Source organism: Aegilops tauschii, chromosome 5, assembly GCF_002575655.3.
Source record: "Aegilops tauschii subsp. strangulata cultivar AL8/78 chromosome 5, Aet v6.0, whole genome shotgun sequence".
Lineage (NCBI taxonomy): Eukaryota > Viridiplantae > Streptophyta > Magnoliopsida > Poales > Poaceae > Aegilops > Aegilops tauschii.
This window is the reverse complement of record NC_053039.3, coordinates 339651220-339675291: the sequence shown is the minus strand read 5'-3', so window position 1 is coordinate 339675291 and position 24072 is coordinate 339651220. Positions and strand designations below refer to the sequence as shown.

The 24072-nt window shown below is 47.9% G+C and overlaps 2 protein-coding genes across 4 annotated transcripts; one reads left to right on the top strand and one right to left on the bottom strand.

The window, feature by feature from the left end:
* The first annotated feature begins 28 nt into the window (after window positions 1-28).
* Window positions 29-8102, top strand: LOC109739450 (uncharacterized). 3 transcript variants are annotated; one of them, XR_005757375.3, is made up of 8 exons: window positions 229-803; window positions 3705-3772; window positions 3854-3932; window positions 5623-5743; window positions 5908-6093; window positions 6264-6353; window positions 6454-6489; window positions 7776-8102. XR_005757375.3 is itself a non-coding variant. In XM_073500354.1 (2 exons), the coding sequence occupies exon 1, from the start codon at window positions 358-360 to the stop codon at window positions 784-786; it is 429 nt and encodes a 142-aa protein (XP_073356455.1). In that variant the 5' UTR covers window positions 29-357; the 3' UTR covers window positions 787-803; window positions 3705-4499. The 3 variants fall into 3 exon arrangements, 1 of the variants encoding a protein (XP_073356455.1); XR_012184821.1 differs by lacking the exons at window positions 5623-5743; window positions 5908-6093; window positions 6264-6353; window positions 6454-6489; window positions 7776-8102 and having other exon boundaries at window positions 3854-4009; XM_073500354.1 differs by lacking the exons at window positions 5623-5743; window positions 5908-6093; window positions 6264-6353; window positions 6454-6489; window positions 7776-8102 and having other exon boundaries at window positions 29-803; window positions 3705-4499.
* On the bottom strand, window positions 4491-7295 carry LOC109739447 (serine/threonine-protein kinase RIPK). Its single transcript, XM_020298537.4, has 4 exons — window positions 6728-7295; window positions 6480-6615; window positions 5934-6070; window positions 4491-5419 (listed from the first exon to the last, which is right to left on the bottom strand). The coding sequence occupies exons 1-4, from the start codon at window positions 7124-7126 to the stop codon at window positions 4730-4732; spliced, it is 1362 nt and encodes a 453-aa protein (XP_020154126.1). The 5' UTR covers window positions 7127-7295; the 3' UTR covers window positions 4491-4729.
* Window positions 8103-24072: the final 15970 nt, after the last annotated feature.

The following is a 24072-nucleotide window of genomic DNA, read 5'->3' as shown; positions in this document are numbered from 1 at the left end:
CAGCCCTGCCTTTTGTTTTGAGGCCTCTTTTGTTTTCAGAAGGAAACTGGCACCTGCAGCGAGTCACTAGCTCCCCGGTCTCATTCACTGACCGCTGGGCCCGGGACTAGGCCAGGCCCACGAGTCAGTCAGTTTGTGCACAGTGCACAAGTGCAGCGGTGTCGTAGATGTCGACATCGGCCAGTGCCATGGCGACCGTGCGACGTCGCCGCCGACGCGAAACGGGAGGCGCTTTGCTTCCCATGGAGTACTATAAACAGCCGTCGTCAGTCGCATTCCATCCGCAGACGAGGGAACAATCCGCACATCTTCCAGTGCTGTGCTGTGCCGTCGAACCCGCCGCCGGCGCCCGCGACGATGCGTGACCAGGAGGCGCCCACCCAACTCCCCCGCTCCCCCGCCGGGACCCATCCCCCGGCAACGCCGACCCAGCCACCTCCACGAGCAGCTGCGGCCAGCGGTGGGAGATCGCGTCTCCTCCACCTCGCATTCCTCTGCCTCGCCGCGTCGACGGTGGCGGCGTGGTTCGTGGAGCCCTTCGTGGCAGCCGCGGAGTCCCGCCTGCCCGCGTCCGCCGTCGCCGCCACGGCCCTGCTCCTCGCCGCGTGCTTCCACCTCACGCTCCACCTCGTGCACTCCTTCGCCGCGCCCTGCCCCCCGCGCCCCGCCGCCAACGCCGTGGCCAAGGCCGCCGCAACGATCGCCGTCACCGTTGGGGTAGGGGTCGCTTCGTGCCTTCACGGTGCCTGTGGAGCTCCCCAGGATTACACCACAGCTTATAGCTGAACGAGGTTCGGCTTCGGGTATGTTGTTTCTGTGGTGTAGGTGCTGCTTTGATTACACTGTTACTGCTGTATTATTGTGAATGAAATATACCCAGGAATTGGTAACAGAAGGTTCTCCATTGAAGTGTCATAAGATATCGATTGTTTGCTTGCCTGCTGGTGGTTTCTAACCTGTTTTTATTATCAGTAGCATCGATTCGATCAAGTCACACACTCTGTATTCCAGAGAAGGGGAAAACATGCTGGACGCCCAAATATGTTCAAGTAGTATATGCAATCGAAATTTGGCTATTGTTAACAACACCTTTGTGATGTCCATTTGAATTTGGCACAATCATCGACCGACCGTATGAAATTACCCTTTTCAGCTTACCTTTACAGTTTACATGTTTTACATAAAAGAATTTAGAGCTAACAGAACAAGAGAAAAAATTTGATTCAGAAAATGAAAATTAAACCAATAGCAATCAAAGAATTGTGTGCGAACCTGATTCCCCGCATATTTTTTTCAGTATATTTTGTTTCAGATATTAAATATTGTATAATTTTGTGGCCAAATTCAGTATCGTTCTGCTGACTTGTATGATTCTCACATGTTTTAATGAGAATATTTTCCCTTATTCCTTGGGAAACCTTAATTTCCAATAGCTCAGTGACAGGATAGTTCCTATGAAGCACCGATACGGCGATACGGATACGGGGATACGGGATACGGCAATTTCTAAAAACAGCAATACGCCGATACGGCGGGTATATATAAATAATTAATAAAATGCCATATTATTGTGAAGACAATGAATTGAATGCCTGAGATGAGATCAAAATACTACCCATTTGTTGCATCCATGCCTATTTCTCGATGACTGAATGAGTGACTGATCATCACTTTACTCAATCCTCGCCTACTGGATGACTGAATCATCATCAATTTACTCAGCAGTGAGCAAGCACGCACACATAAACAACAACCACGCATGCATGGCGGAAATAAGCACACACAGCCAGCACGCCCAGGCCGCGGCAACGAGCGACTCCAGGCGGCGGCGGCGACGAGAGACTGAAGTCATCCGCAGCGATGGGCTCGCCCGACGATCCAGTCTACCGCCCTAACGAATTGGGTACGCTGGCTGTTTAGGGTTACGAGTGGGCTCGTACTGGGCTTCCCGTGTCCCCGACGTGTCGGCGCCGTCCCGGCGGCCGTATCAGCATTTTTTTCGTTCTTTTTAAATCGAAAAACGAGATACTCATTGGATACGCGTATCGATGGCGTATCTGACGTATCGGAGTATAGGCAACATATTATACGCCGATACACAGCTTCTGGACGTATCGGTGCTTCATAGGATAGTTCTTTGTTAATAGGGAGATGGCGCAAATTACTGTGAAGATAAATGTTCGATTTTCATAGCATCTATAAGAAGTATGCATGTGATATCTTATAGCCGTTTGTTTTTTCCTATTACCTAAGTGAAACTTCAAGGTCAACACATAGTAATTACTCTGCTCCTTATACAGTGTAGCCTAGACAAGCTCTTAACTCCAAGAACAGTAATGCTGTTTCAGAATGATGATGCATAGATCACTTTAGCATTTAAGGTACCAACTTTATAATGTTCCTCACTAAAAGTTAAGCTATAGAATAAGTTGCTAAAATGTTTCCAAGTGCACCAAGCTGTGCCATGTTCTTTATCAATATTGCAGAAATATATAACCAGTACAAATAGCCATCGTAACTAAAAGTGCTTCTGCTGTAGATGATGTCTAATAGCGCAATAGTTATAGGTCATTCCGGTATGAAAGTGCCTCATACATTTAAGTTAGTGGCTACAACAGAAGTTCTCTACACGTACAGACAGTTTGTATCCTGTATGAACTGGGATGCTCTACGTGTGATCTCACTCCTTCAACATGTCAGTTTAAATTAAATAAATATGTACAATTGCTTTGTGCTTTCACTCTTTATCACATTGACAGTGTTATCAGAAGTTCGACTTTTATATGTACAACAGTGAAGCACCCTGGTCATAAGCCCCGACTTAGATACATATCGCATATTATTTTATAAAGCTGCTGGAGTTAATATTGAAAGATTGAACCTTCCATTCTGTAGCAACAATTTTCTTGATTGAGCTATACTATCAGAGAAGAACATCTTATCTGTTCTTTCTGAACCACGAAGAACTCTAAGTTTGATGCATCAGGACATCAGGGCGGCAAATGTAGTGCATTCCTACTTATGGTCATGTTTTAATGAATGAGCCACTTGTATACTTGGAATGCATTTCTGATCCTCTGTTTCATGACCCAATCCTGGCACCTGAGACTGACTAGCCTCATCAATTGCACTTTTAAGGAAAATTGCTCATGGCATTCTGATCATACCTTGCATTTGCATCCTACAGAATCATCCTTGTGCAATAAATCCTGCAGTTTGATTCCTATTGATTTGCATATCTGTCAGATTTTTACTTGATTGGGTATCTGATGGCATCATTGTCTGGTGATAATGGTGTACACTTCTTAGGTTTTCACTTCATTCTGTTATGTGTCATTTTCTATATGTTATTCTGAAGACGAAAACAATGCCAAATCACATGGAGCTTGGCATGACAAGTACATCAGAGATTGTGCACGACTCTTGTATATTTTCATCCCCTGTTTTCTCTGGACGTTCCTGATTAGAGCAGAAACATGGTATTTTACAAATGATTCTGTTGTATGAGTGCTATATAGGTGATGTGATATTGAATATTTGGAGTACTCCTTGCCTCCGATGATGGTGCTCCCAAAAGTCTCTTCAAAATTTATTTGCAGTTCTTTTTTCAACTCAAGGCTTCTCAATTATAGTTTTTGCATATATGATTCATTAAGATTGATGTCCTATCAGATACTGATAATTTATGTATATCTTGTAAACAGATGCGTAGCAAACCTTCAGTTCTGGTGGTTGCATTCCTATTGGGCTATCTCTTGTCTCAGCTGGACGGGTGAGACTTAATTTAAAGAAACATGCATTTCAGTTAATCTATTGCCATGTAAGCTAGCTTGCCAAACGTTCTTCTGTACAGTTTCACAGTTGAAGCTTATCATTGCAAAGCTGATGTTGACTTGACCTTAGTCCTTTTGCGTCAACCTTCAATATGTCAGGTGACATGTACTTGCCCATCCCCCAGCATTTATATTTACTGATAAACATGTGCTCGGTCCAGCTTGCCAGTATTAACTGACACCATCAACATTAACTTGTCACAGTGTTAGTTTCATGTTGCATTGTTTTCTCTATTTTCTTAAAGAATCACAAAAGCCTCGCTTGCAATTTTTTCAAGTACACATTTCACTTTCTTAAAGAATCACAAAAGCCCTGCATGTCAATTTTTTCAACTACTCATTTCATTTGCAAACAATGGACGATATTGGACCAAAATTTATGCAAATGAAAGAAGCATTGGGCATCCCTTTGAACTAGACCATTGATTTGTAAACAACATCTTGATCACTCCTCTGGCATTTTGGTTTTCGGCCCGGTTTCACTCATAAACGAGGTCAATTTGTTTAGGTTTTCGATCCGGTTTTCCTTATAAACTGGATCAGTCCACAATCCTCATGCATTTTGGTCACTTTGAGTAAAATATTCAGGTGGGGGAACTCCCCCCCCCCCCCCCCCCCCCGGCTGATTCTAAAAAAAAACATCTTGAACAACAAACCTTGCGAAAATCAAAACCGGACTTTTGTCACACTGTTTTGCATCCCTATATTTATCTAACACCCATTGTCACTATCAAGAAGAAAGGTGGGCGTAAGTCCCCTGAGACCTTTCCAAAAACTATAAAGAAGAAAAGAAACACAATCCACAAATCCGAAACAAACAAACCGATGTGACATTGTATCACATCTCTATGGTATGTACATAACATTCTGTCCTACTCACTTCCCTACCTTAGGTCCTATGCCCCCCTCTCCCGATTGTAGCTCGACGACCTTTGTTGCCGCCGCTGCGCACCGGTGAATCCGGTAATGAGCCCATCGCCGCGGCGGAGCACAATGCCGGCATGGATTGCTGAGTCGGGGTACTTCTGCCGGTGCCTGTCTTGATGGTTCTGGCGTGGGTGCTGGTGCTTCTCCTCGACCTCCACCTTCATGTCCACTACCTTGTCCTCCTCCACAATGACTGTGAACACAAATGGGCCCACAGGGAAGAAGTCTTCCATGCCGAGGACGGGCTCGAGGGCCTTGACCACCTCCCTCATGGTGGGCCTAGACTTTGGGTTCTGGCTGAGACACTTGTATGCCACCAGTGCTGCCACCTCGGCGCCTTTGCATGAGTATTGGCACTCGAGAGCTGGGTCCATGACTTTGTACAACCTGTCAGAGCGCTTGAGGTATGGTCTAGCCCAGTCGACCAGGTTCTGTTCCCTGAGTCGCCGTGCACGGTCTACTGATCGCAGCCCAGAGAGGAGCTCCAGGAGCACTACACCAAAGCTATATACATCGCTCTTGGCGGTCAAGTGGCCTGTCATGATGTACTCTGGCGCTGCATAACCATGCGTCCCCATGACACGTGTTGTCACATGTGTCGCATCGCCCTGAGGCCCATCCTTGGCCAGCCCGAAGTCGGACAACTTGGTGTTGTAATCCTGAAATCAAGCATTGAAATTTTGTTAGGGAAATGGCATGAAGTGAAATACAATGCGTTACAAGCTGAACAATTTTCTCAAAGTAGATGCAAGGTAAATATATGTGTACAATTGTACTACTGTTTGTGAATTACTAATCTATAGGTGTTTCTGTAAACTTGATCATGACTGCTAAATGTATCTCAATTAATTGGATTCCTCAGATTTGGCATTCATCCAAGAATCTTCAGAGTTTCAGTCAGGTCAGAGCTGCCCATAACACACTGGGCCAGCTAAGTTCAGAAACATGGCATCTTGGATGGTTCAACTGGTCAAAAGCTAAAGGTTGGAAATTAAGACTTGAGATCAAATTAATTTTCGTTTTTCAGACACCTTTGTAGTAATTCCAGCGCAAGAGGTGTGAAGTTGTGTTCGACCCCATTTGTTGGTAACCACTACTACAGTTCCCAAATGACAATCATTTTCAAAACTGCTTCTTTTCTTTGCAGAAAGTCTGAAGTTACAGGTGGCTTACCGAGTCGAGCAAGATGTTGGAGGCCTTGAAGTCGCGGTAGATCACCGGCGGGTCGGCATCGTGGAGAAAGGCAAGGCCCTTGGCCGCGCCGACAGCGATCTTCATCCTTGTCATCCACGGGAGAGAGCCATTGGTACCTGAAGATGGTAGGATGTTTCAGGTCAGTTTCCTTCTCCACGTTGACCAAGAGTTGTAACTTGCAAGCACCAGGAAGTTGGTAGGATAAATAATTTTTTAATCCAAAATATCCGGTATCCCTTTTTAGTAAATATCCAATATCCACATTCATCTGATTTTAAAAAGAGAAAGTGTGTGTTGTTCTTTTGGAAGGCAGGGAGCAGCTCAGCTATCCTCTTGACTTCGAGAAAAGAAACTTCAGGGGACAAGAACAGCTCATCGCTGATGGACCAGATGGCACTCGTACGTGCTACCCAGATTTCCAAATTAAAACATTTCTTTATCTTGCTGGTCTCGAGAACCACCAAACGTACTACTAATCCTCAGAATGATCAATCGACAGCAGAAAGCAGTGAAGAAGTAACTCACTTTTGAAGAGGTGCGTCTCCAGGCTCCCGGCGTTCATGAACTCGTACACGAGCATCCGGTGCTCTTCCTCGTAGCAGTACCCGATCAATTTCACCAGGTTCTTGTGCCTCAGTTGCCCAAGAAAGAATACCTCAGCCTGCAAGAACAACCCACATAATGAGCTAGCTGTTCATCGACCAGGCTTCGAAATTGATCTGCCAAGCATCTGATCGTGCTTGAGAGTGCATTGCACTCTGTTGGGCACTCACCAGCCACTCCTTGTGGCCCTGCGTGCCGCAGTCCAGGTCGAGGTACTTGACGGCGACGGGCTGCGCGGCCAGCCCGGGGCGGAGCTTGTCGTCGACGGCGCCCTTGTAGACCGGGCCGAAGCCGCCGCAGCCGAGGTAGTGGGCGCGCGAGAAGCTCCCGGTCGCGGCGCGGAGCTCGGCGTAGGTGAAGGCGTGCAGGTTGGACCCGGACAGCGTGATCGACAGGTCCTCCGGGGACAGCGTCCCCGACGAGCTCAGGCTCTTGAAGGACATCCTCGACGACGACCTCGCGCAGCCTTTCCCCCGCCGCCCGATCCGCCGCTTGCAGTCGTCGTCGTCGTCCGCCACTCTGCCACCGCCGACGCAGCACGAGAACGGGCTCCAAGATTTGGCGGCCATGGCAAGAACCGAGAAGCTCCGCGTATATCAATATCGTGTAGGATCAAGAATGTTTCCCGCCACCCGGTGGCTGTGAATGCAGGGGAGCTCGGGCGAGGGAGAAGGTCAGGTCAGCAGGATTGGAGAGAAGGAGAAGGCGGGGATCGGCTTGGGTGGAGGATGGAGTGGCTAGCCGGGCCTTTATATAAGTGTGGAGTGCGGGCCTCGACCCTGCCGTAGGACTGTGATGGAGCAAACAGGGCAAGGGAGGGAAGGGATGTGGTGGTGGTTGGTGGCGGGAACGGCTCGCCCTCCCCTCCAACGGGACCAGAGTTTCTACCGGCGACACGACGTAGGTTTTCATTCATGGAGTTGACCCAAACCTTCTTCGTGGGAACGAACATGGGTGGATCAAAGAGACGGGCATGTCACACCGCGGTTTCATATACCAAATCGAACCGCGGGTTCGCGTTTATATGGCGAAAAGTTTGTCCCGGGGTCGGGTGGACCATCGGACGTAGGATAGGATGATTAAATTGACTATTCAACTTCGCAGGTTAATTCGGTTTAGTGTACGTGGTTTTGCGCTACTGTCGCCGTGGGTTTATGCTACAGCTGCCTTTAGCCTTTGTTTAAGCCCTGACCGTGTAACAGTTGCTTCAATTTGCAGGAACGAGTGAAGGACTGGTCGAACCGTACCTGAAATAGAATTGACAGAAAGCGCAGGGCCTTTTAGCTAAGCCATTCACCTTGGGAAATTATAATTTGGACTTTGTGCAAGCCGTTCTGGTGAATAGTAGAGTGAATTGCTCGAGGGAATGGAAGTTTCAAGATCAACAAACAGAGAAGAAGAGAACGGCCTGGTAAGCTGAATATTTTTTCTTATAAACACCCGAGTTGTTACTACCTGTATCTTTAAGAAATAGGCGAAATTCAAGGTAGCACACCCGTTTTACCGGTCAAAATTATACAATACTCCTTTTTACCGAGTAAACATGATAGAAGTTCTACAACAGTCTAAAGCAAAAAAAGAATTTCGCTTACTTTTTTTGCAGTCAATTTCGCTTACTTTAGTAGGTACTGGTACAGATTAATACAGTTTAGATTAGTCCTGGCCACAGGGAAAAAACACGTTGGCTTATTTGTGCCGATATAGTTGTGTAGACTGGCATAAAATATGAATATCGTAAATTTTACACACATGAACCACATGTAGTCATTTTGGGAATAGACACATCACACATGTAAACCATAATCATCTTAAGCATTGTACAATTCGGCTAGAGTAAACTACGAATGTTGCTTTCTGTCGGCTCTTGTGTGATAACAGTAGAAGTGCCCGCAGCCTTTGTGCATAATCATCGCATTCGACGCCGTGTAGGGATGTAGCCGACGTGGTCTACGTACAGCGTAGTAGTGGCTCAACCGGGAATCTCCTTTTGCCGGATAATGCCATGCAGTGCAGACAGGGGGAGTGTTACCATCAGAATGTTTTACAAGTAAACTCAATCATTCTTCTTTCTCAGGTTACTGTGTGCCTCTATGCTACTCCCTCCGTTTCAAATTACTCGTCGTGGTTTTAGTTCAAATTTGTTTATTTAATTTCTTTGTCCAACGTAACGAAAACTTTCAAAAAAGTCCGATTCGGTGTTGTAATATTGCGAACTGAAAAAATCTCCCACCGGAGCCTTTTTCCCGCAAAAAAATTGGGCGTTTACGTGATTACGTGCAAAGTAAGGGGGTTTTCTGTAAAAAGATTGCCACGTCAGCGCCTGACAGGTGGCCCCCGCCAATCAGATACACCGTCAATACGTGTTTATACGCGTTTTAGACTTTTTGCAAAAGTCTGAAGCAATGATGGTACTGACACGCAAAAATTAGTAATCATGGTACCAATCTGCATGTGATGCCCCGTACTTCTATGCAATTAACTCATGTCCCCTGGGGTCCGGTAATGGCAAATGAGTGCCTTGTTGGTTTGGCCGGTGCATCCATCCATCCATTATTATCATGGAGAGAAAAAAAGGGCCACCGTCTCAGACGCTTGGTGCAACGCAGGCCAACCGGGGCCGTGGACGTCTGACCGGACATGGTAAGCAAGCACGTTTTTACCGCCGCTGCATGTAGAAACTGCAAGACCTTTCACCCTCGGGAGTCCTGACCATAGATTGTCGTTGCCGTAACACTACCGACCTTGTAAAAACTCTTATTCTTCTTTTTTGCGCGTGATGGTAAAAACTCTTCCCCGACCAAGAGTAAAAGAAGAATCTAGAAAGGAATTCAGAGAGGGAAGAACAATCCAGAATCAGAAGAAGGGTATGTATTAACCCTAGTCCGCCGGAGCACCGCAGCCTCAAATAAAATAAAATAAGAATCATTTCCGTTGAATGATCGAGCGCATGAGATCGCTGGGCAACGCAGGCATTGAACAGCGCATCGGAACGTTTCTTTCATCACCCGGGCACGAAAAGACCTTCTTGCGTGGCTTCTCTTCCTTTTCCTGCCATTTTCTCGGAAGACAAGTTTCGACAATTGACTTATTCCAAGAGGGGCTGTGCGCTAATTAAAATAGTCCTCTGGAGGAGCAAGAATTAAGATAACATTCGCAAACGTGTGACCTAGCTAGGCTGTTTCTATGTGAAACGGCGGTGAGCCGATACGACATCTCCCTTGGAAATACTCCTATTTGAATTCAACTCGCAGGGAGACAAGACAGAGCCAGAGATTAGAGCACCTACACGTGGACTCCTACAGGTTTGTTTACAAGATATAGGGCGTGTGGCCTCATGATTCGCTTTGTCTTTCTAGCAATGGACAAGATGTTCGCTAGCCTCCGACTACTTACTATAAGATGTCCTATATAATTGGTGAAAGATTTCGTGCGTATGGTGGTTCGGATATGGTACGGGCATGCAGCTACATGCGGTGCCTTGTGGAACTAACGGACAACAGTTTTCAGGTTTATTATTAAAACAAGTTCAATCGGACATGAACATCATGATGATCCATGAAGCAACCAAAGCATCAAGTTGTACAACCGCTACACGAAATAAATAGAGTCCAGAGCACGTCAACGTTGTTACTACAACGTCGGTACTACCAAAATCTTGTGGTTTGTTAATCCTATGGATGTATAGGATTAAGTGGGCATGGCACTTCAATTTTGTATTTTCTTGCTCCTGCGTTTTAAAATTCTTGTGAATCAATGAGGCTCTACATCTCTAGCTAGACTCTAGGAATCGAATTCCTTCGCCTAGTTTGCAACTAGGATTAGGCAGAAAACTAGCTTCAAACCGGCTAAGCTTCTACCAGTTGGGCCACTTGATAATTTGATACTAGCAAGGATGGAAAGGGTGAGCTAAAGATGACTAGGCAGCAAATCTAGTTAATCTACATGTACTCCCTCCGTTCCAAATTACTCGTCGTGGTTTTAGTTCAAATTCCAAATTACTCGTCGTGGTTTTAGTTCAAATTTGTTTCAAATGCATATTCAATTTTTTAAAAATATATGTTGAACATTGTACATAATGCGTGGCTGGTTTTCCTAAAAAAACCTTTTTTTTTCTGGTTTTAGCTTATTTTTTGGATTTTCTTCCTTTGTTTTTTATTTCTATTCCTCCTTATTTTTTAATTCATTGGGCTAGTTTTTCTTCTGGATTTTTAACATACTTCCTGAACATTTTTTAAGATAGGCTCCATTATATGATGAACATGTTTTCAAATGAGCATGAACATTTTTTTAATGTATGCCGAGCACTTTTTCTGCGTATAGTGATCATTTTTAATGCACGATGAACTTTTCTTCACAAATTGTGAACATTTATTTAATATATTAATTTTTTTTAATATACGCTGAACATATTTTAAATGCATATTCAATTTTTTTAAAAATATTTGTTGAAAATGTACATAATGCGTGGTGAAACAAAAGTAAAACATAAGAGAAATGAAATGAAAAGAAAGTTTGGCAACGAACGAGCCGAACGCGAACAAAAAAAAAAGTAGCAGGCCTAGCTGGACACTGACACAGCTAACACAGCAGTAGCTGTGTCGTGGTGGCTAGAGCGCCCAGCGTCTGCATCGCGCGTCGCAGGTTCGAATCCTGTAGGCTCTCTTTTTCGTTTATTTAATTTCTTTGTCCAACGTAACGAAAACTTCAAAAAAGTCCGATTCGGTGTTGTAATATTGCGAACAAAAAAAACTCTCACCGGAGCCTTTTTCCCGCAAAATAATTGGGCATTTATGTGATTACGTGCAAAGTAAGGGGGGTTTTCTGTAAAAAAATTGCCACGTCGGCGCTGGACAGGTGGCCCCCGCCAGTCAGATACACCGTCAATACGTGTTTATACACGGTTTAGACCTTTTTGCAAAAGTCCGGAGCAATGCTGATACTGACACGTAAAAATTAGCAATCATGGTACCAATCTGCATATGATACCCCAATTGTGGTATTTGTGTGCAATTAACTCAGGGGGACACTGAGAGCGACCATTTCAAAGTCCAAAGGTAGTACCTTCCCTTCTTTATATCCGGGATCCAGCGTTGCCGCCCAAAATCCAGTTAACAATCCTTTCAAAAGATGCACGAACAATATTCTACACTATATCGGGTGCCAGCAAGGGATCCAGTTTGTTTTTTAGAGAAAGCAAGGGTTTCAGATGAACAGTTGCAACTTGCACCGCTCTCTATCCGGACGCCACGCCTCCACGCGCGCTCCGGCGCACGAGCCAGCGGTCGGGCCGACAGCAGAGCATCCAGGCGACACCGCCGGCGAGTCAACTAGTACAATCCCTCTCCGGCTTTTTACCCCCGCTCCTCCGAGGCGAGGCGGGGTGGCACGGGAGGAAGCGTACACGCTACACGGTCGGCGGTTCGCCCGTCGCCGGCAGCGCACGCGGACACGTGGTTGGCCGTCGGGCTCCCCGGCCCCGCGGAGCGGCGCACCGGCGTGCCGGTGGCCGGACGTGCGCGAAATCCCAGGGCTGGCATCGCAGCCGATCATTCTTCCTCTTCCAGCAGGTGAGGTGACCTCGAGCCCGCCGTATCCTGGGCCGTATCAGGCCGGTCGTTTTAGTCCACGCCGTCCGAACGATGGAAACCGATTAGAATTTACAAACCGGCGTCGTGTCGTTTTCGGGGCAGGAGGACGCGACGGATTCGCGTGCGTGCGTGCGTGGCGTGGGTCGCATGGCGTGGGAAGCTGCCGAAAAGAGTAGAGTAGATGGATTTCGTGTACTCCCAGACTCCACTGCTACTACGCGCGCACGACACTGCGACGTGCGGTGCGGGTGGGAGCAGGAGGACGGCTTAACCTGATGGAACAGTGGCAGATCGAGAGCCGATCGAGCAGCCGCATACCCCCATTCTGGGCTCTGGCGCCGCCGCGGGCCACCGGGAGGGAAAAATGGGTCGGCAAACATCAAAGTACAGTAAACTTGCCATAACATGCCAATTAATGGTGTCATTGAAAATTTGACATTTCTTTTTCTTTTTCTTTTTTGTGTCAGCTGACACTGACGGACACCTATGGCTCTGCCGTGGACCCGTCATTAGCGGCAGCACGATCGCGCTCTGCCATGCTAGGTCATGTACATCCGGACTTAGCAAATATGATCCCCTAAACGCGAGCGGACGAGCCCGGTCAGTGACCGGGCGTGTCCGTTTGAGCCTTTATTTGTCCGTCCGCGTAGCCACGATCATCATTTTATTCCTCATATGTCCGGTCATGTGCACGTGATTGATGGAGACGGGAGAAAGAAAAGATTGAACAAAGAAAAATAAAAGGTTGTCCGGGGTGGGTTTGCTTCCTGCATGACAGATAGACCGGGCGCGTCTGCGAGCCCTCGCATCCTCTTTATATTTGTCCTTAATATAAGGATTCGCGGACAGCCCGGACATATAGATAATATAAAAGATTCGGTTGGGTCATTTTTTTTCTTCTCTCTTCTATTCGGTCACTGATCGGGCGCGTCCAATGAACGTATGAGAGAAGGTTTAAGGCGTCTGCATGTAGATGCTCTTATATTCCTTTCCGTCGACGATGCTGCTGCTGCAAGGATAGACTTCTCATCCCGGGGATATTTCGCGCCTGCTCCTTTTGATTTTGATTTTGGGAGGAAAAGGGGCACGCCCCATGTATTTTTGTCATTCGGCGCCCTCCCTTGTCTCCTCCTGGATCCAGCAAATATCTCGATCCTCCTGACAAGTGTTTGGCAACAACCGTAATATCAATATTGGGGTTGCTTCGGGCCGTCCGTCAATTCATGCTTGTTCATACCAATACACTATAGAGAGGACGCTCTTGCAGCTAATTACCATCCTTCACTTCTTCGGCACGGTGCTGTCTAAAACTTATCCGACTCCAATGCTTTCTCTCCTCTTCAGCTCAATCTTACATTACGTACGTGTCAGATGTCGCTGTGGCGTCCGAGCTGCATGCAAGAAAATATCTCCGGCCCAAACGGACTCCGAAATATCTTTCATGCCGTGAAATTATAAAGAATGAGGTCTGTGTTTCGTACCTTCTCTTTTGGAGATAAACGGAACCAAAGTGTGCAAAACGACGGCCCCGTCGGTGAATTACAGTGAAGAGAAGCTGCAGACGGAGGAATCACACAAAATACACCGGCGCGTATTCTCCGACTTCACCAAGCCAAGTCACGGCTGCTGTTCAGTATATTGATTAGTTTGAAAACATAGGATAGACTAGGAAGTATTCTGGCTTCTTTTAGTACTCCAAGTAAATTATGTACTCTTATATATGTGCCCACGAGGCTCAAGCAATACAACGAACTATTTCACTAATCCTCTCTCTCCCTTCTAACATGGTATTAGCCTAACTGATCCAAACCCTAGCCGCCGCCGTCGCTTCCGCTCCGCACCGCCCCAGGGACGGTCGGCCTCCATGACCGCCGCCGTGGGCCGCGCTGCCCGTACCTAGGGTTCGTCCGTGGTCATGTTGACCGGCTGCCCTAGAGAGTCTTTCTCCCGATCCTTTGATCCGTGGTTTCTCTCTGTCGCCGATCGTCTTGATCGGCGTTTCTTTTGGTTTTTCGATCTAAAATCGGTTTGCGTCGCCCGCCGCCGCCGCCGTCCCTCGCGCGCCTCTAATTCGACATCGGCACGACTACGCGGCTTCTTCTTCGACACGATGGCCACGTGCGACATGCGGCGGCCCGAAATGTCCGTCGTCCGCGCATCCGTCGCTCGCGTCGTTCTACGCCGACCGTCGTTGCCTTGATTGGATCGGGATCCTCCTTCAACCTCGCCTTCATCCAGCTACATCGCGCTCCTCCCTGCAGGACGGCACGCCCGTGGTGCGTTGGTGCAAACGCTCTGCCCCGCGCCCGCATGTGGTTATCCACACCGTGCGGCCCGAGGTTAGTCTCACGCGCGATGAATGCATGCCTGAAGTGCACTAGCCCTTGCTCGTCCGTGTGTTGGATGGCAGTGCATTAGTACGTGCAGCCAAGCCACCTACATCACCCAACTTGCATTGGCTCAACGCAATTGCAAGCTCCTGCTACGTTCGGCCGGATAACTCACCACACAGTACCTTCATCGCCAGCTGAGCAGCTACCCAACCTCGCGAGTGATAGGATTGATCACCCTATCGCCTGCGATCCGCTCCATCTACGCCGTGCGACCGATCTGGCCTGTCGGTTGCGCGCGCCTCCGCAGGTCCCGTAAAGATCGTCTTCGAGTTCAGCGCGGCCCTCCACCGATCGAGCATCGGGCTGCCGTTACGTCGCTCCATCGGGCCACAACGCCGCCGCCCCGTGGTTCTCCCCGTGGCTGCATTGACCCGCGTGCTGCCGTTGCGTCGCCCCTTTGGGCCGTAGTGTCCTCGCCCGCGGTCTACCGCCGCCCCCGAGTACGTTCGTTCCAGGCTGTCACCGTGGCTGCACCGACCCTCGCATTGCTGTTGCGTCGCCCCATCGGGCCGTAGCGAGCGTGGCACGCAGTCTACGCCGCCGCCCGAGGCCGTCCACGCGGTTGCACCGACCCGGGTTCTGCCACTGCGCCGCCCCTTCGGGCCGTGGCGCCGCGGCCCCCACCGCCGCCCCGAGGTCTTCCATCATTGCCCCGACCTGCTCGCCGCTGCTGCGTCGCCCCTTCGGGACGTAGCGCCGCGGCCCGCAGTCCACCGCCGTCCCCGCACGTCGACCTCTCGTGGTATGCGCCGCGCCGCCTCCCTTGGCGCGGGAACGTCATCGTCCGCGCCGGTCTTCGTCACGATGTCGGGTTCCTAGCCTACTTCGAGCACCGCCGCCGCGCTACTAACCTAGCTGCCGCCGCCGTCAGGCCGCTGCCGCTGCTCTTCTTCGGCCGCCGCATGTCCACCTCCTTCGTCTTCGTCCAGCACTAGCCCGTCGCCAGCGTCGCCATCATTTACCTCGACCACTTCGTCTACTTCGACAACCGCGAGCGACATTGGCCGCACGTCGATTGGCGCCACAACCGTCGTTGAGTCCTTCTCTGCTGGCCTCTCCGACTTCTCCGACATGGCGTATAGCTCGTGCAGGTCCCTGTCTACGCATGCTCGGTGTTGGCAACACTGGTGCATGCCTTCGTCCACGACGTGTCCCCGGGCCTGGCAAGCATGGAGTGGCGTTTCGTCAACTTCGTCTTCGTCTGTCTACGCATGCCCGGTGCTGGCAACACCGACGCGTGCCTTCATCTACAACGTGTCCCCGGGTTTGGCACACCCGACGCGACGCGTCATCAACACCGTCTTCTTTCCGGCGCATTAGTACTTCGACACCACTACGCCCATGCTAACTCCGCGCCTCCTTGCGCCCGCGGCTCCACGATATGACTTCCCCGACACTGGCTACCCCACCTCGACATCGACCACGGTGTTCTACGTATGGCTACCCACGCGACATCTCGGGACCGCACCCACACGTGCAACCACCCACGCCCACATGCCTAGGGTTGCATTGCTCGGGCCTGGCTGAGGAAAAATGGCCGATTTGAGCGTTCACAGGGATGCATGCCCAGAGGTGCTTTAATCTTCGTGCTATGCATGCCCTATAGTGAAAGCGGGTAACCAAACGGGGCTTTTTCTTCCTGTGCGGGCCTGGCTGAGGTATATGCAGCCTACCAAACGCGTCCTTAAAGGCTTTGCCCCTGCATGGTCTGGCCGCAACCAACTCTGTGTCCACTGAATCTGATGGCGCTTGGGTGCATGCTGGCTGCTGGCATCTGGATCTGCCCGGGACCCGTTCGGTGCTTCCGGACCTTCGTTCTGAAGGGTATTGTGAGTGTCGTTGTTGAGGTGACTAGTGTGAACTGACAAAGTTGCGGGATGCAACTGGAAGTCTCCTCTGTGGGTTTGGTGGCTCTCACTCGATCCAATTTACTTCCGACTATGAGATGCAATTTACAAGCAACAGCTTGACGTAGAGTGTATGGTTTGTGCTGTGGTCGTGGTGAGATTCTAGCCTAGTGCATGTAGCTGCTAGGATCATGGAAAAGTTGTGGCGACAAGACCTCATTCACTCTGATTTGATGGTGCTTATCGAGTAGCCGGTCTCGAGCTATGGGTGAAAACCATGGGTCTGACCCAAGTTGGTTTATACCTGATAATGACGACGTTTTTTGCGTCATTACATTGTTGGGGGCATGGTTCAAATATATTCGGAGTTGTTCTTTAGGTGAAAATCTCTCGGCTCTGGTGGTTAGATCCGGTGACGACAGCGCTTGAGCATCATTTTCTTCCTAAAGACGTTAATGTTGAAGAACATCATTGTCCTTGTGGTGTCGGTCGTTGTCTACCGCTTCAGGGTCCTTTTCTTTTCACTCACTAACAATGTCCTGGATTAGGGGGTACTGACCTAGTCGTCCCACAGTCCATAGGCCGAGTTTATGGCACACCCTTTCTCTAAGGAAGGACTTTGGAAGCCTCATACTTCGGAGTGATCAAGATGGACTCTACCGAAGACTTGGCGTGTACTCCAAGACCTGCACCGGCTCGGCGGTGCATGTAACCCTAGATCAGCAACCGACCATGTGTAACCCTAGGTACCCCTGGTGTCTATATAAAATAGGAGGCCTAGTCCATAGTGGGAGGATCACAATTGCAATCACCTAGCCTTAGGGTTAGAACTCTACTTACAATCTCGAGGTAGATCAAACCTGTAATCGATACATCAGCATCATCAATACAATCAAGCATGACGTAGGTATTACCTCTTCGAGCGGGCCCAAACCTAGGTAAATATTGTCTCCTTCGTCCCTTGTTACCCATAGATTTGAGATCCACAACTCGGGACCACCTACCCCGAGGTCTGCCCATTTTAGTACCGACATAGGTGCTTTCATTGAGAGTTCCGCTGTGTGATCGGAAAAGGATCGATGAAACAGTCAGTTAATGACCATGGCCCTCACGGCATGACGCTCACACCCTAATCGCCGACGGCCGAATCACACTCTCTTCATCAAGAGACGGGCTCCAATGACCTCTCCATCTTCCCCCTCGCCCCCAGGCCAGAGTATCACCTGGCGAGTGAGGGCGAAGACGACCAAACAAAGGAAACCAAAAGATCGGATCTCAAGATCAATTCGGCCACTGTCACCACACTGGTACGCGTCGGTGCTATATAAACGGTTTTTAACCCCTTTCTGCAACGACATTTGGAACCGTCGCCAAGTGAGTGTGGGCGATAGGGGGGTCCTTCCCACATGACCCAGAAACCGTTGGGGATAGGGAGCCAAGATGCATATACAATACTCCTACTCGTTTGTGCTCGCATTGCCATCGCAGTCGGTATTGTATGATGCTACGTTTACGATGCGCGGCCCATCACAAATGGTTCACTATTATAGAACGTGTATGATAAGCATACAATCACACACATTCGCTTTTCCCAAACCGTATGCGATAACTAATTAAGAAGGTTAGCTAATCGTCGTACGAGTGTCGGATAGGATTACGAAACGTCGGACCGTCGTAACATCGTCGTACATGACAACTACCACACACGCTATTCTGTGGTGCAACGTTTACGATGCATACTTCATCAGAAATAGTTCATGGTTGTGAATCGTGTACGACAAGGCAACTATCACAAACGTTTAGTTTGCCCGCACCGTTTGTGATATTGTCTGACATCGCACACGCTTTGCAAACGGCAACTGTGTGCATGCTTGCACACGTTTCCTCTCCGTGAACCGTGTCGGATTATAGTGTTTATCGCAAAAGTTTGTGTTTTACCAACCGTGTGTGCCGTAATGACCTGGAGAGCGTAATTTCACCGTAATTTAATTGCCGCTATTTCAAATTGTACCAGATTTGAATTTTAATTTGAATGTATGCTATAGCTTTATTCATATCCATCAGGTTCAAACAAGCAATGCATTATTCGATTCATAGATACATATGTTCAAGAATTACATAAGAACCAAATAAAGAATGATGAACCACAGTTGTATACTTGTATTATTAAAGACGGTAAAGAAAGAGGCGAAATACATTCTGGTTGCTGAATAAGGTGAAGCGGAATGCCCATATTGTGCCCTCCTCCATGCAGAAGGCATGCACGACTCTAGTCCAACCCCTTGTGATGGCCGACCGCCCATCCTTCACGGTCTTCATGAAAACATCCAGATAATCATCGTGTTCTGGTAGAAATACTTTAACCTTTGCATGCCCACCAATCATGTAGTTTGAGAGGTAATCTTGAGTAAACTGCTTTGGGAACCACTTCAAAGGAAAAAGATTCAGACATTGTCATCTAACACAACTCATTATGGGCAGTAAAAAGAAGGCTGCGGAGTTCTTACTTACCATCCTACAGTTCGTTGTTGTATTGGATAAAGTGTAAAAAATAGTTTAATTGCCATCTTTTGACCCATTTTACTAACAATCTTTATCAGCTTCCTCACTTGATGTTGGTTCATCGATATCTCATTGCCCCATACGCAGAAAGGGTGGAAGCGCGGATCTTTACCGATGACATATGTACCTAAAAGCACCAAGTTAATATTAGAAGCTAAGCATCAATTGTACAATGATGTAGTACAACACTCTTTTATAATATCTTATAACATCCAATATACTCACATATTAGATGAATTAACATCTTATATTATGGGCCGGAAGGAGTTTATTGCATTCTTACAAATTATCGGCTGATTAACTGCTGCTGTATCCATGGGTTAGAGTTAGTTTGAGTTAGTTCAGGCTCAAATAGCCGTAAATTATATCCAAACATGAGGGCTAGTTTGAGCTAGTTGCATCTAACCCACCCAAAAAAACTATCCAACCCAAGAGGTGCTAATTGGAGTTAGTTCTCCTAGTGCATTTATTGTCAATCTAACCCTGTCATACAAACACCTCTTTGGATGGAGTTAGTTCAGGGTTAGTCATGAGCTAGAAACTAATTCTAACCTCTAGCTAAGTTGAGTATCCAAACAGGGATGTGTTGTTGTTGTTGTTGTTGTTGTTGCTACTGCTGCTGCTGCTGTTGCTCTTCCACGTATATCTAGACATCATCAGAACATTAAGGTAACACTCTTCCTTGTTGCTATGTAGCCTAGGGTTGCATATTTAGACATTAAGTACAGTGCATTTTGCTATGTAGACTCAGATATATTACATATGGCCCTAGTTAACCTAACGATAAATGGGTTACAGATATATTCAATTAAAAGTCCGATTCACCGATTAGTCCCTTATCAGCCCCCGACCTATATGGTACCAGCTACCGATATCCTGAGCAGTGAGCATATATAAGCCATGAGATGAAACTAACCTCGATGGAAAACAGCAGTCGTTCCCAAAATTGTCCTGTATAGGTACATCGAGAGGCATGTTAAGCACAACAGGCTAAACATCAACCAAAATTATCCATGGCAGACAAAATAATCTCCAAAAGATAGCTTCAGTGTGCAGGTTTAAGCACGCTAGTAAAGCAAAACAAGTGAAAAGGTAACTGCAACAGGCCTAACATTTAACATCAAGCAAACATAGTCATTCAAACTGGTATTGTGCCGGTCTAAGTACACTGGTTATTGTTAAATAAAAATGGAAAGGCGTGTTAACTACAAGATGCAGCAACCAAATGTAGTCATTCATAGTGGTATTGTTGAAACTGGTACTGATGAAATTGAACTGCATAGTTCATACTTGCACATATAGAACATCACGTTGTGAATAACTGGAAAAAACAAGGCATACTATGAACAACCAAAGATAGCATTTGAAACTGGACATATGCTAACTACAAACAACCGAGAATCAAAAAACTTTAAAAGAGGCATATGCTAGCTATAACAGGCTTAACAGCAAGCAAATATATGCATTCCTATCGATATGTTTAAAACTGGATTGATGAAATGTACTGCACGGTAAATAATTGCACATATAGAGCATCACATTGTGAACAACTGAAATAAACAAGGCATACTGCAAACAACCAAATATAACATTTAAAATTGGACATATTCTCACTACACTACAAAAGGGACTCGACAAAACAAATCATGGGTTTCCCCTGTGAAGAGGCACGGCAAAACAGATCATGGGTTTCCTCACTTGTCATAGATGAGCTCGTTCCAGTGGGAAGAGCATGGACCCTGGATGCGCTCCATGTTGTCTCAGATGGGCTCTTTACCCTTGGAAGAGCACGGTTGTAGGGTGCTTCGCTGATGTCGCAGACGGGCTCTTTCCCCTTGGAAGAGCAAATGGGCTCTTTCCCCTTGGATGAGTCGGAGAGGGTGCCCTCCTCGTGGTCGCCGTCGATGAGGTCTGACTTGGAAGCTGTGGATCCCAAGCCAGCGTCGCAGAACATGTCCTTCAGAAATGACAAAAGGGGCTCGATGGCGATGTAGGATGGCAAATTCTTGACATTGAGCCAGATGAGATCTGCGGCGGGGCCATGGATGATATCGACGGTGGTTGAACCCGAGGGGTTGGGGGTGGGCCACTTAACCTGTGACATAGCCCGCCTCAGGCCGTCGCTGTCGACGACCTCGATGTCGTAGCCGACGTCCGCAACATACCCGCATACTCTAGCCCGCTGATTGAGTGCCTGCGACCAGTAATGGTCGTCGGCTTCCTCGGCGACGTCGGGCGAAGAGACCGCGATACACCTCTTTTGGGCCAGTCGCTCCTCGAGCTCCACATGAAGCGTAGCCGGGCTTAGGCTATGACACTCTGGAGTGAGGGATGGGGATGGAGATGGGGATATGTGGGAAACGGGGCGTTTGGCAGGCGTCATCTAAGAAACTCAGGGCGGCCTGGGTATGGAGATCGGCGGGTAAGCTGCACGGGCAAACCGGCAAATGTTGACAATGGAGACCTTGCGGCAGCGGCGGGGACCTTGCTAGGGTTTCGAGCGAGGGAGGGTGTGTGTGTGTGCGCGCCCCAGGAGGTTTTGGTGTGTGTGTGTGTGTGGAGGGGGCGGGGGTGTGTTTGAGGGAATGACGCGGGTATTGAAAATTTTACTACGCGGGAGTGAAATGCCGGGGCTATTGAAAATTTTGATGATGGTGCATTGCACACAGTCCGGAGATAACAACCGTGTGTTATGAAACAGAAAAACCCTCGAGGCGGGCAGATATTTTCAGGGGATGCAGGTGTGATTGGGAACAAGAAACATCACACATGGTCGAAACACATTAACTGTGTGTTATCAAACAGAAAAAAGCTGCAGACGGGTAGATACTTTTGAGAGGGCAAGCCTCGTGGAGCCCAATGTACTGTGCAGATATGTGCGTGACAGGGGCACCGGTGTGGCACACGGTTAGTTTGAGTGAACCGTGTCTGTTGCATCATCCGACTTGTCTAATGTTCATAAATTTGGCAAAAAATGACGTGGGAGAGGGTCAGAACACGAACACACTTGCATGTGGACGAAATTTATGTATGAAAAGGGTGGTTTGATGTTCAAATACCAAATGCAACTTCGATGTGGCACCTATCTCGCAAAGTGCACGGCATTGCTTGCCCCCTCGTGTCGGCACGAAGGGGATCCTAAACTATGAATGCATGCCCCCCAACTGAGGTTCGCCTAGCAAAGTGCGAAGTAGCTAGCAGCCCCCCTCGTGTCGGCACGAAGGGAATCCTAAGCTATGAATGCATGCCCCCCTCAACCAAGGTTCACCTAGCAAAGTGCGAAGTAGCAGGCCCCCCCCCCCCCACACACACTTTCAGTCGGCGGGCCAGAGAGGCATCTCACCAAGATGGGTCGTAAAACGGACCAAGAATAATCCACCTTGGTCGTACAACCTCTCTCTTGTTGTTGGTCAAAGTGATGGTCGTCCATGCGACCCCGGAGATGGGCACTAGCTCACCAATAATCACGCAAGTAGCTAGTCCCTGAAGACAACCACTGTATGCGTGTGGCCCAAACATATGTATGGAGAGGTGTGTTTTTTAATACACAATGGAACAACTTTGATGTGGCACCGTGATTTCGAACTAGAAATCCCCACACTGAGTGAGGGTTAGGTTGATGATGCATATGTATGTTACACCACACTTCAAGCCGACGACGGGGATTCATGCATGCATGCGTGCATAGTATATGCGGTCAAACTTAATTAGGTCTGAATCTCACCATGACCTATACTACGATAACACGAACCAAAGGAAGAACCAGCCATGGTAACCTATCTTGTTGTCGGTCAAGGTGATCATGGATGTCCATGCGGGCCCACGAATATATAGGCTTGTAGCCGATAACCACGTGAGGGAGTGTACCGTTCGAAGACAACCACTACATGCATATGTATGGAGGTGATGCATGCATGCATGTTTGAATACCATTTCACAACATTGATGTGGCGCGTGCGTCGAAAATCGTACACTCCCCACACAGAGCGAGATCGGTGAATGACGTGTTGTTGTACTAGCCACTTCGACTCGATGGGAGGGATCATGCGTACACATGCATGTGTGTGTGCTCAAACTGTATCATGTCATCCCAGAGCATGACCTATATATATACCGTATTACAAGCAAAAAATAATCCCCTCCTAAGTCAAATTAACCTCTCTCATTGTCAGGCAAAAAGTAGTGATGGACCAAGCGGGCCCACAGATGGAAAGCATCGATATCGCTGATAACCGCTTAAGTGGGTGCGAGAGGACAACCACTATCCCTTTATATGTGGGCTAAACATATGTTGAATACCCAAAATGCACAACTTTGATGTGCCACATGCCTCAAAAACCATAAACCACCCACACAGAGCGAGGTTCATGAAGCGTACTACATATGATGGTCCCATCCCCCTCTTCGACGCATACTATATGCTCCTACCGAAATACAACCCAAAAAAGAATCCTCAACGATGGTGAAATTAATTAACCTCTCCCGATGTAGGTCAAAGTGATGCATGCATCGACGATGGCCTCGTGGGCCCACAGATGGAAGCGTCACATGTGAGTGTCCAGCTAGGATAACCACCGCCTGCATGCATGTGGCCTAAAGAGGTGTTATGTGATGTTTGAATAGCCAATTTCACAATTTTGATGTGGCACGTGCCTCGTAAACCGAAAAGTCCCGACACTGAGTGAGGTGTACTTGTTCACAGACGCGTACGTATAGTATATATGCTAGTCCCCTCCCACCTCTTCGACGCGTACTATATTGTAAGTGCATCTAGTGCCCCTTAGTGCTTTTGGTGTATTGAACACTTATAGGTTAAGGGACTAATGTGTTTATGAGTGTACACAGGTCTATAAGTCTATGAGGAGTTTGATATTTACAGAGAAAGTCGACCCCTAAAAATGAAGTTCTTCGACTGAAGACTTTGAATTTCTGAAGACTTTCTGAAGACTTCGAAAGTGAAGAAATTGGTGTGACCTTGAAGACTTGGTATTCATTAGAGGAACATGAAGCGTGAAGACTTTTGTTTTCGTAGTTTCATTTTCTCTTTCTTGAGTCATAGGAGACACCGTACTGTCAAAGGGGGTCGAGGAAATACTAAGGAAAAATTTCCAAGTGATGCTGAACT

Excerpts from the sequence above, each read along its gene's own strand:
- LOC109739447 (XM_020298537.4), bottom strand. The coding sequence starts at position 7,126 with ATGGCCGCCAAATCTTGGAGCCCGTTCTCGTGCTGCGTCGGCGGTGGC. Across the intron at positions 6,616-6,727 it reads AGGGCCACAAGGAGTGGCTG|GCTGAGGTATTCTTTCTTGG; the intron begins GTGAGTGCCCAA and ends TTGTTCTTGCAG. Across the intron at positions 6,071-6,479 it reads GGAGACGCACCTCTTCAAAA|GTACCAATGGCTCTCTCCCG; the intron begins GTGAGTTACTTC and ends TACCATCTTCAG.
- LOC109739450 (XM_073500354.1), top strand. The coding sequence starts at position 358 with ATGCGTGACCAGGAGGCGCCCACCCAACTCCCCCGCTCCCCCGCCGGG.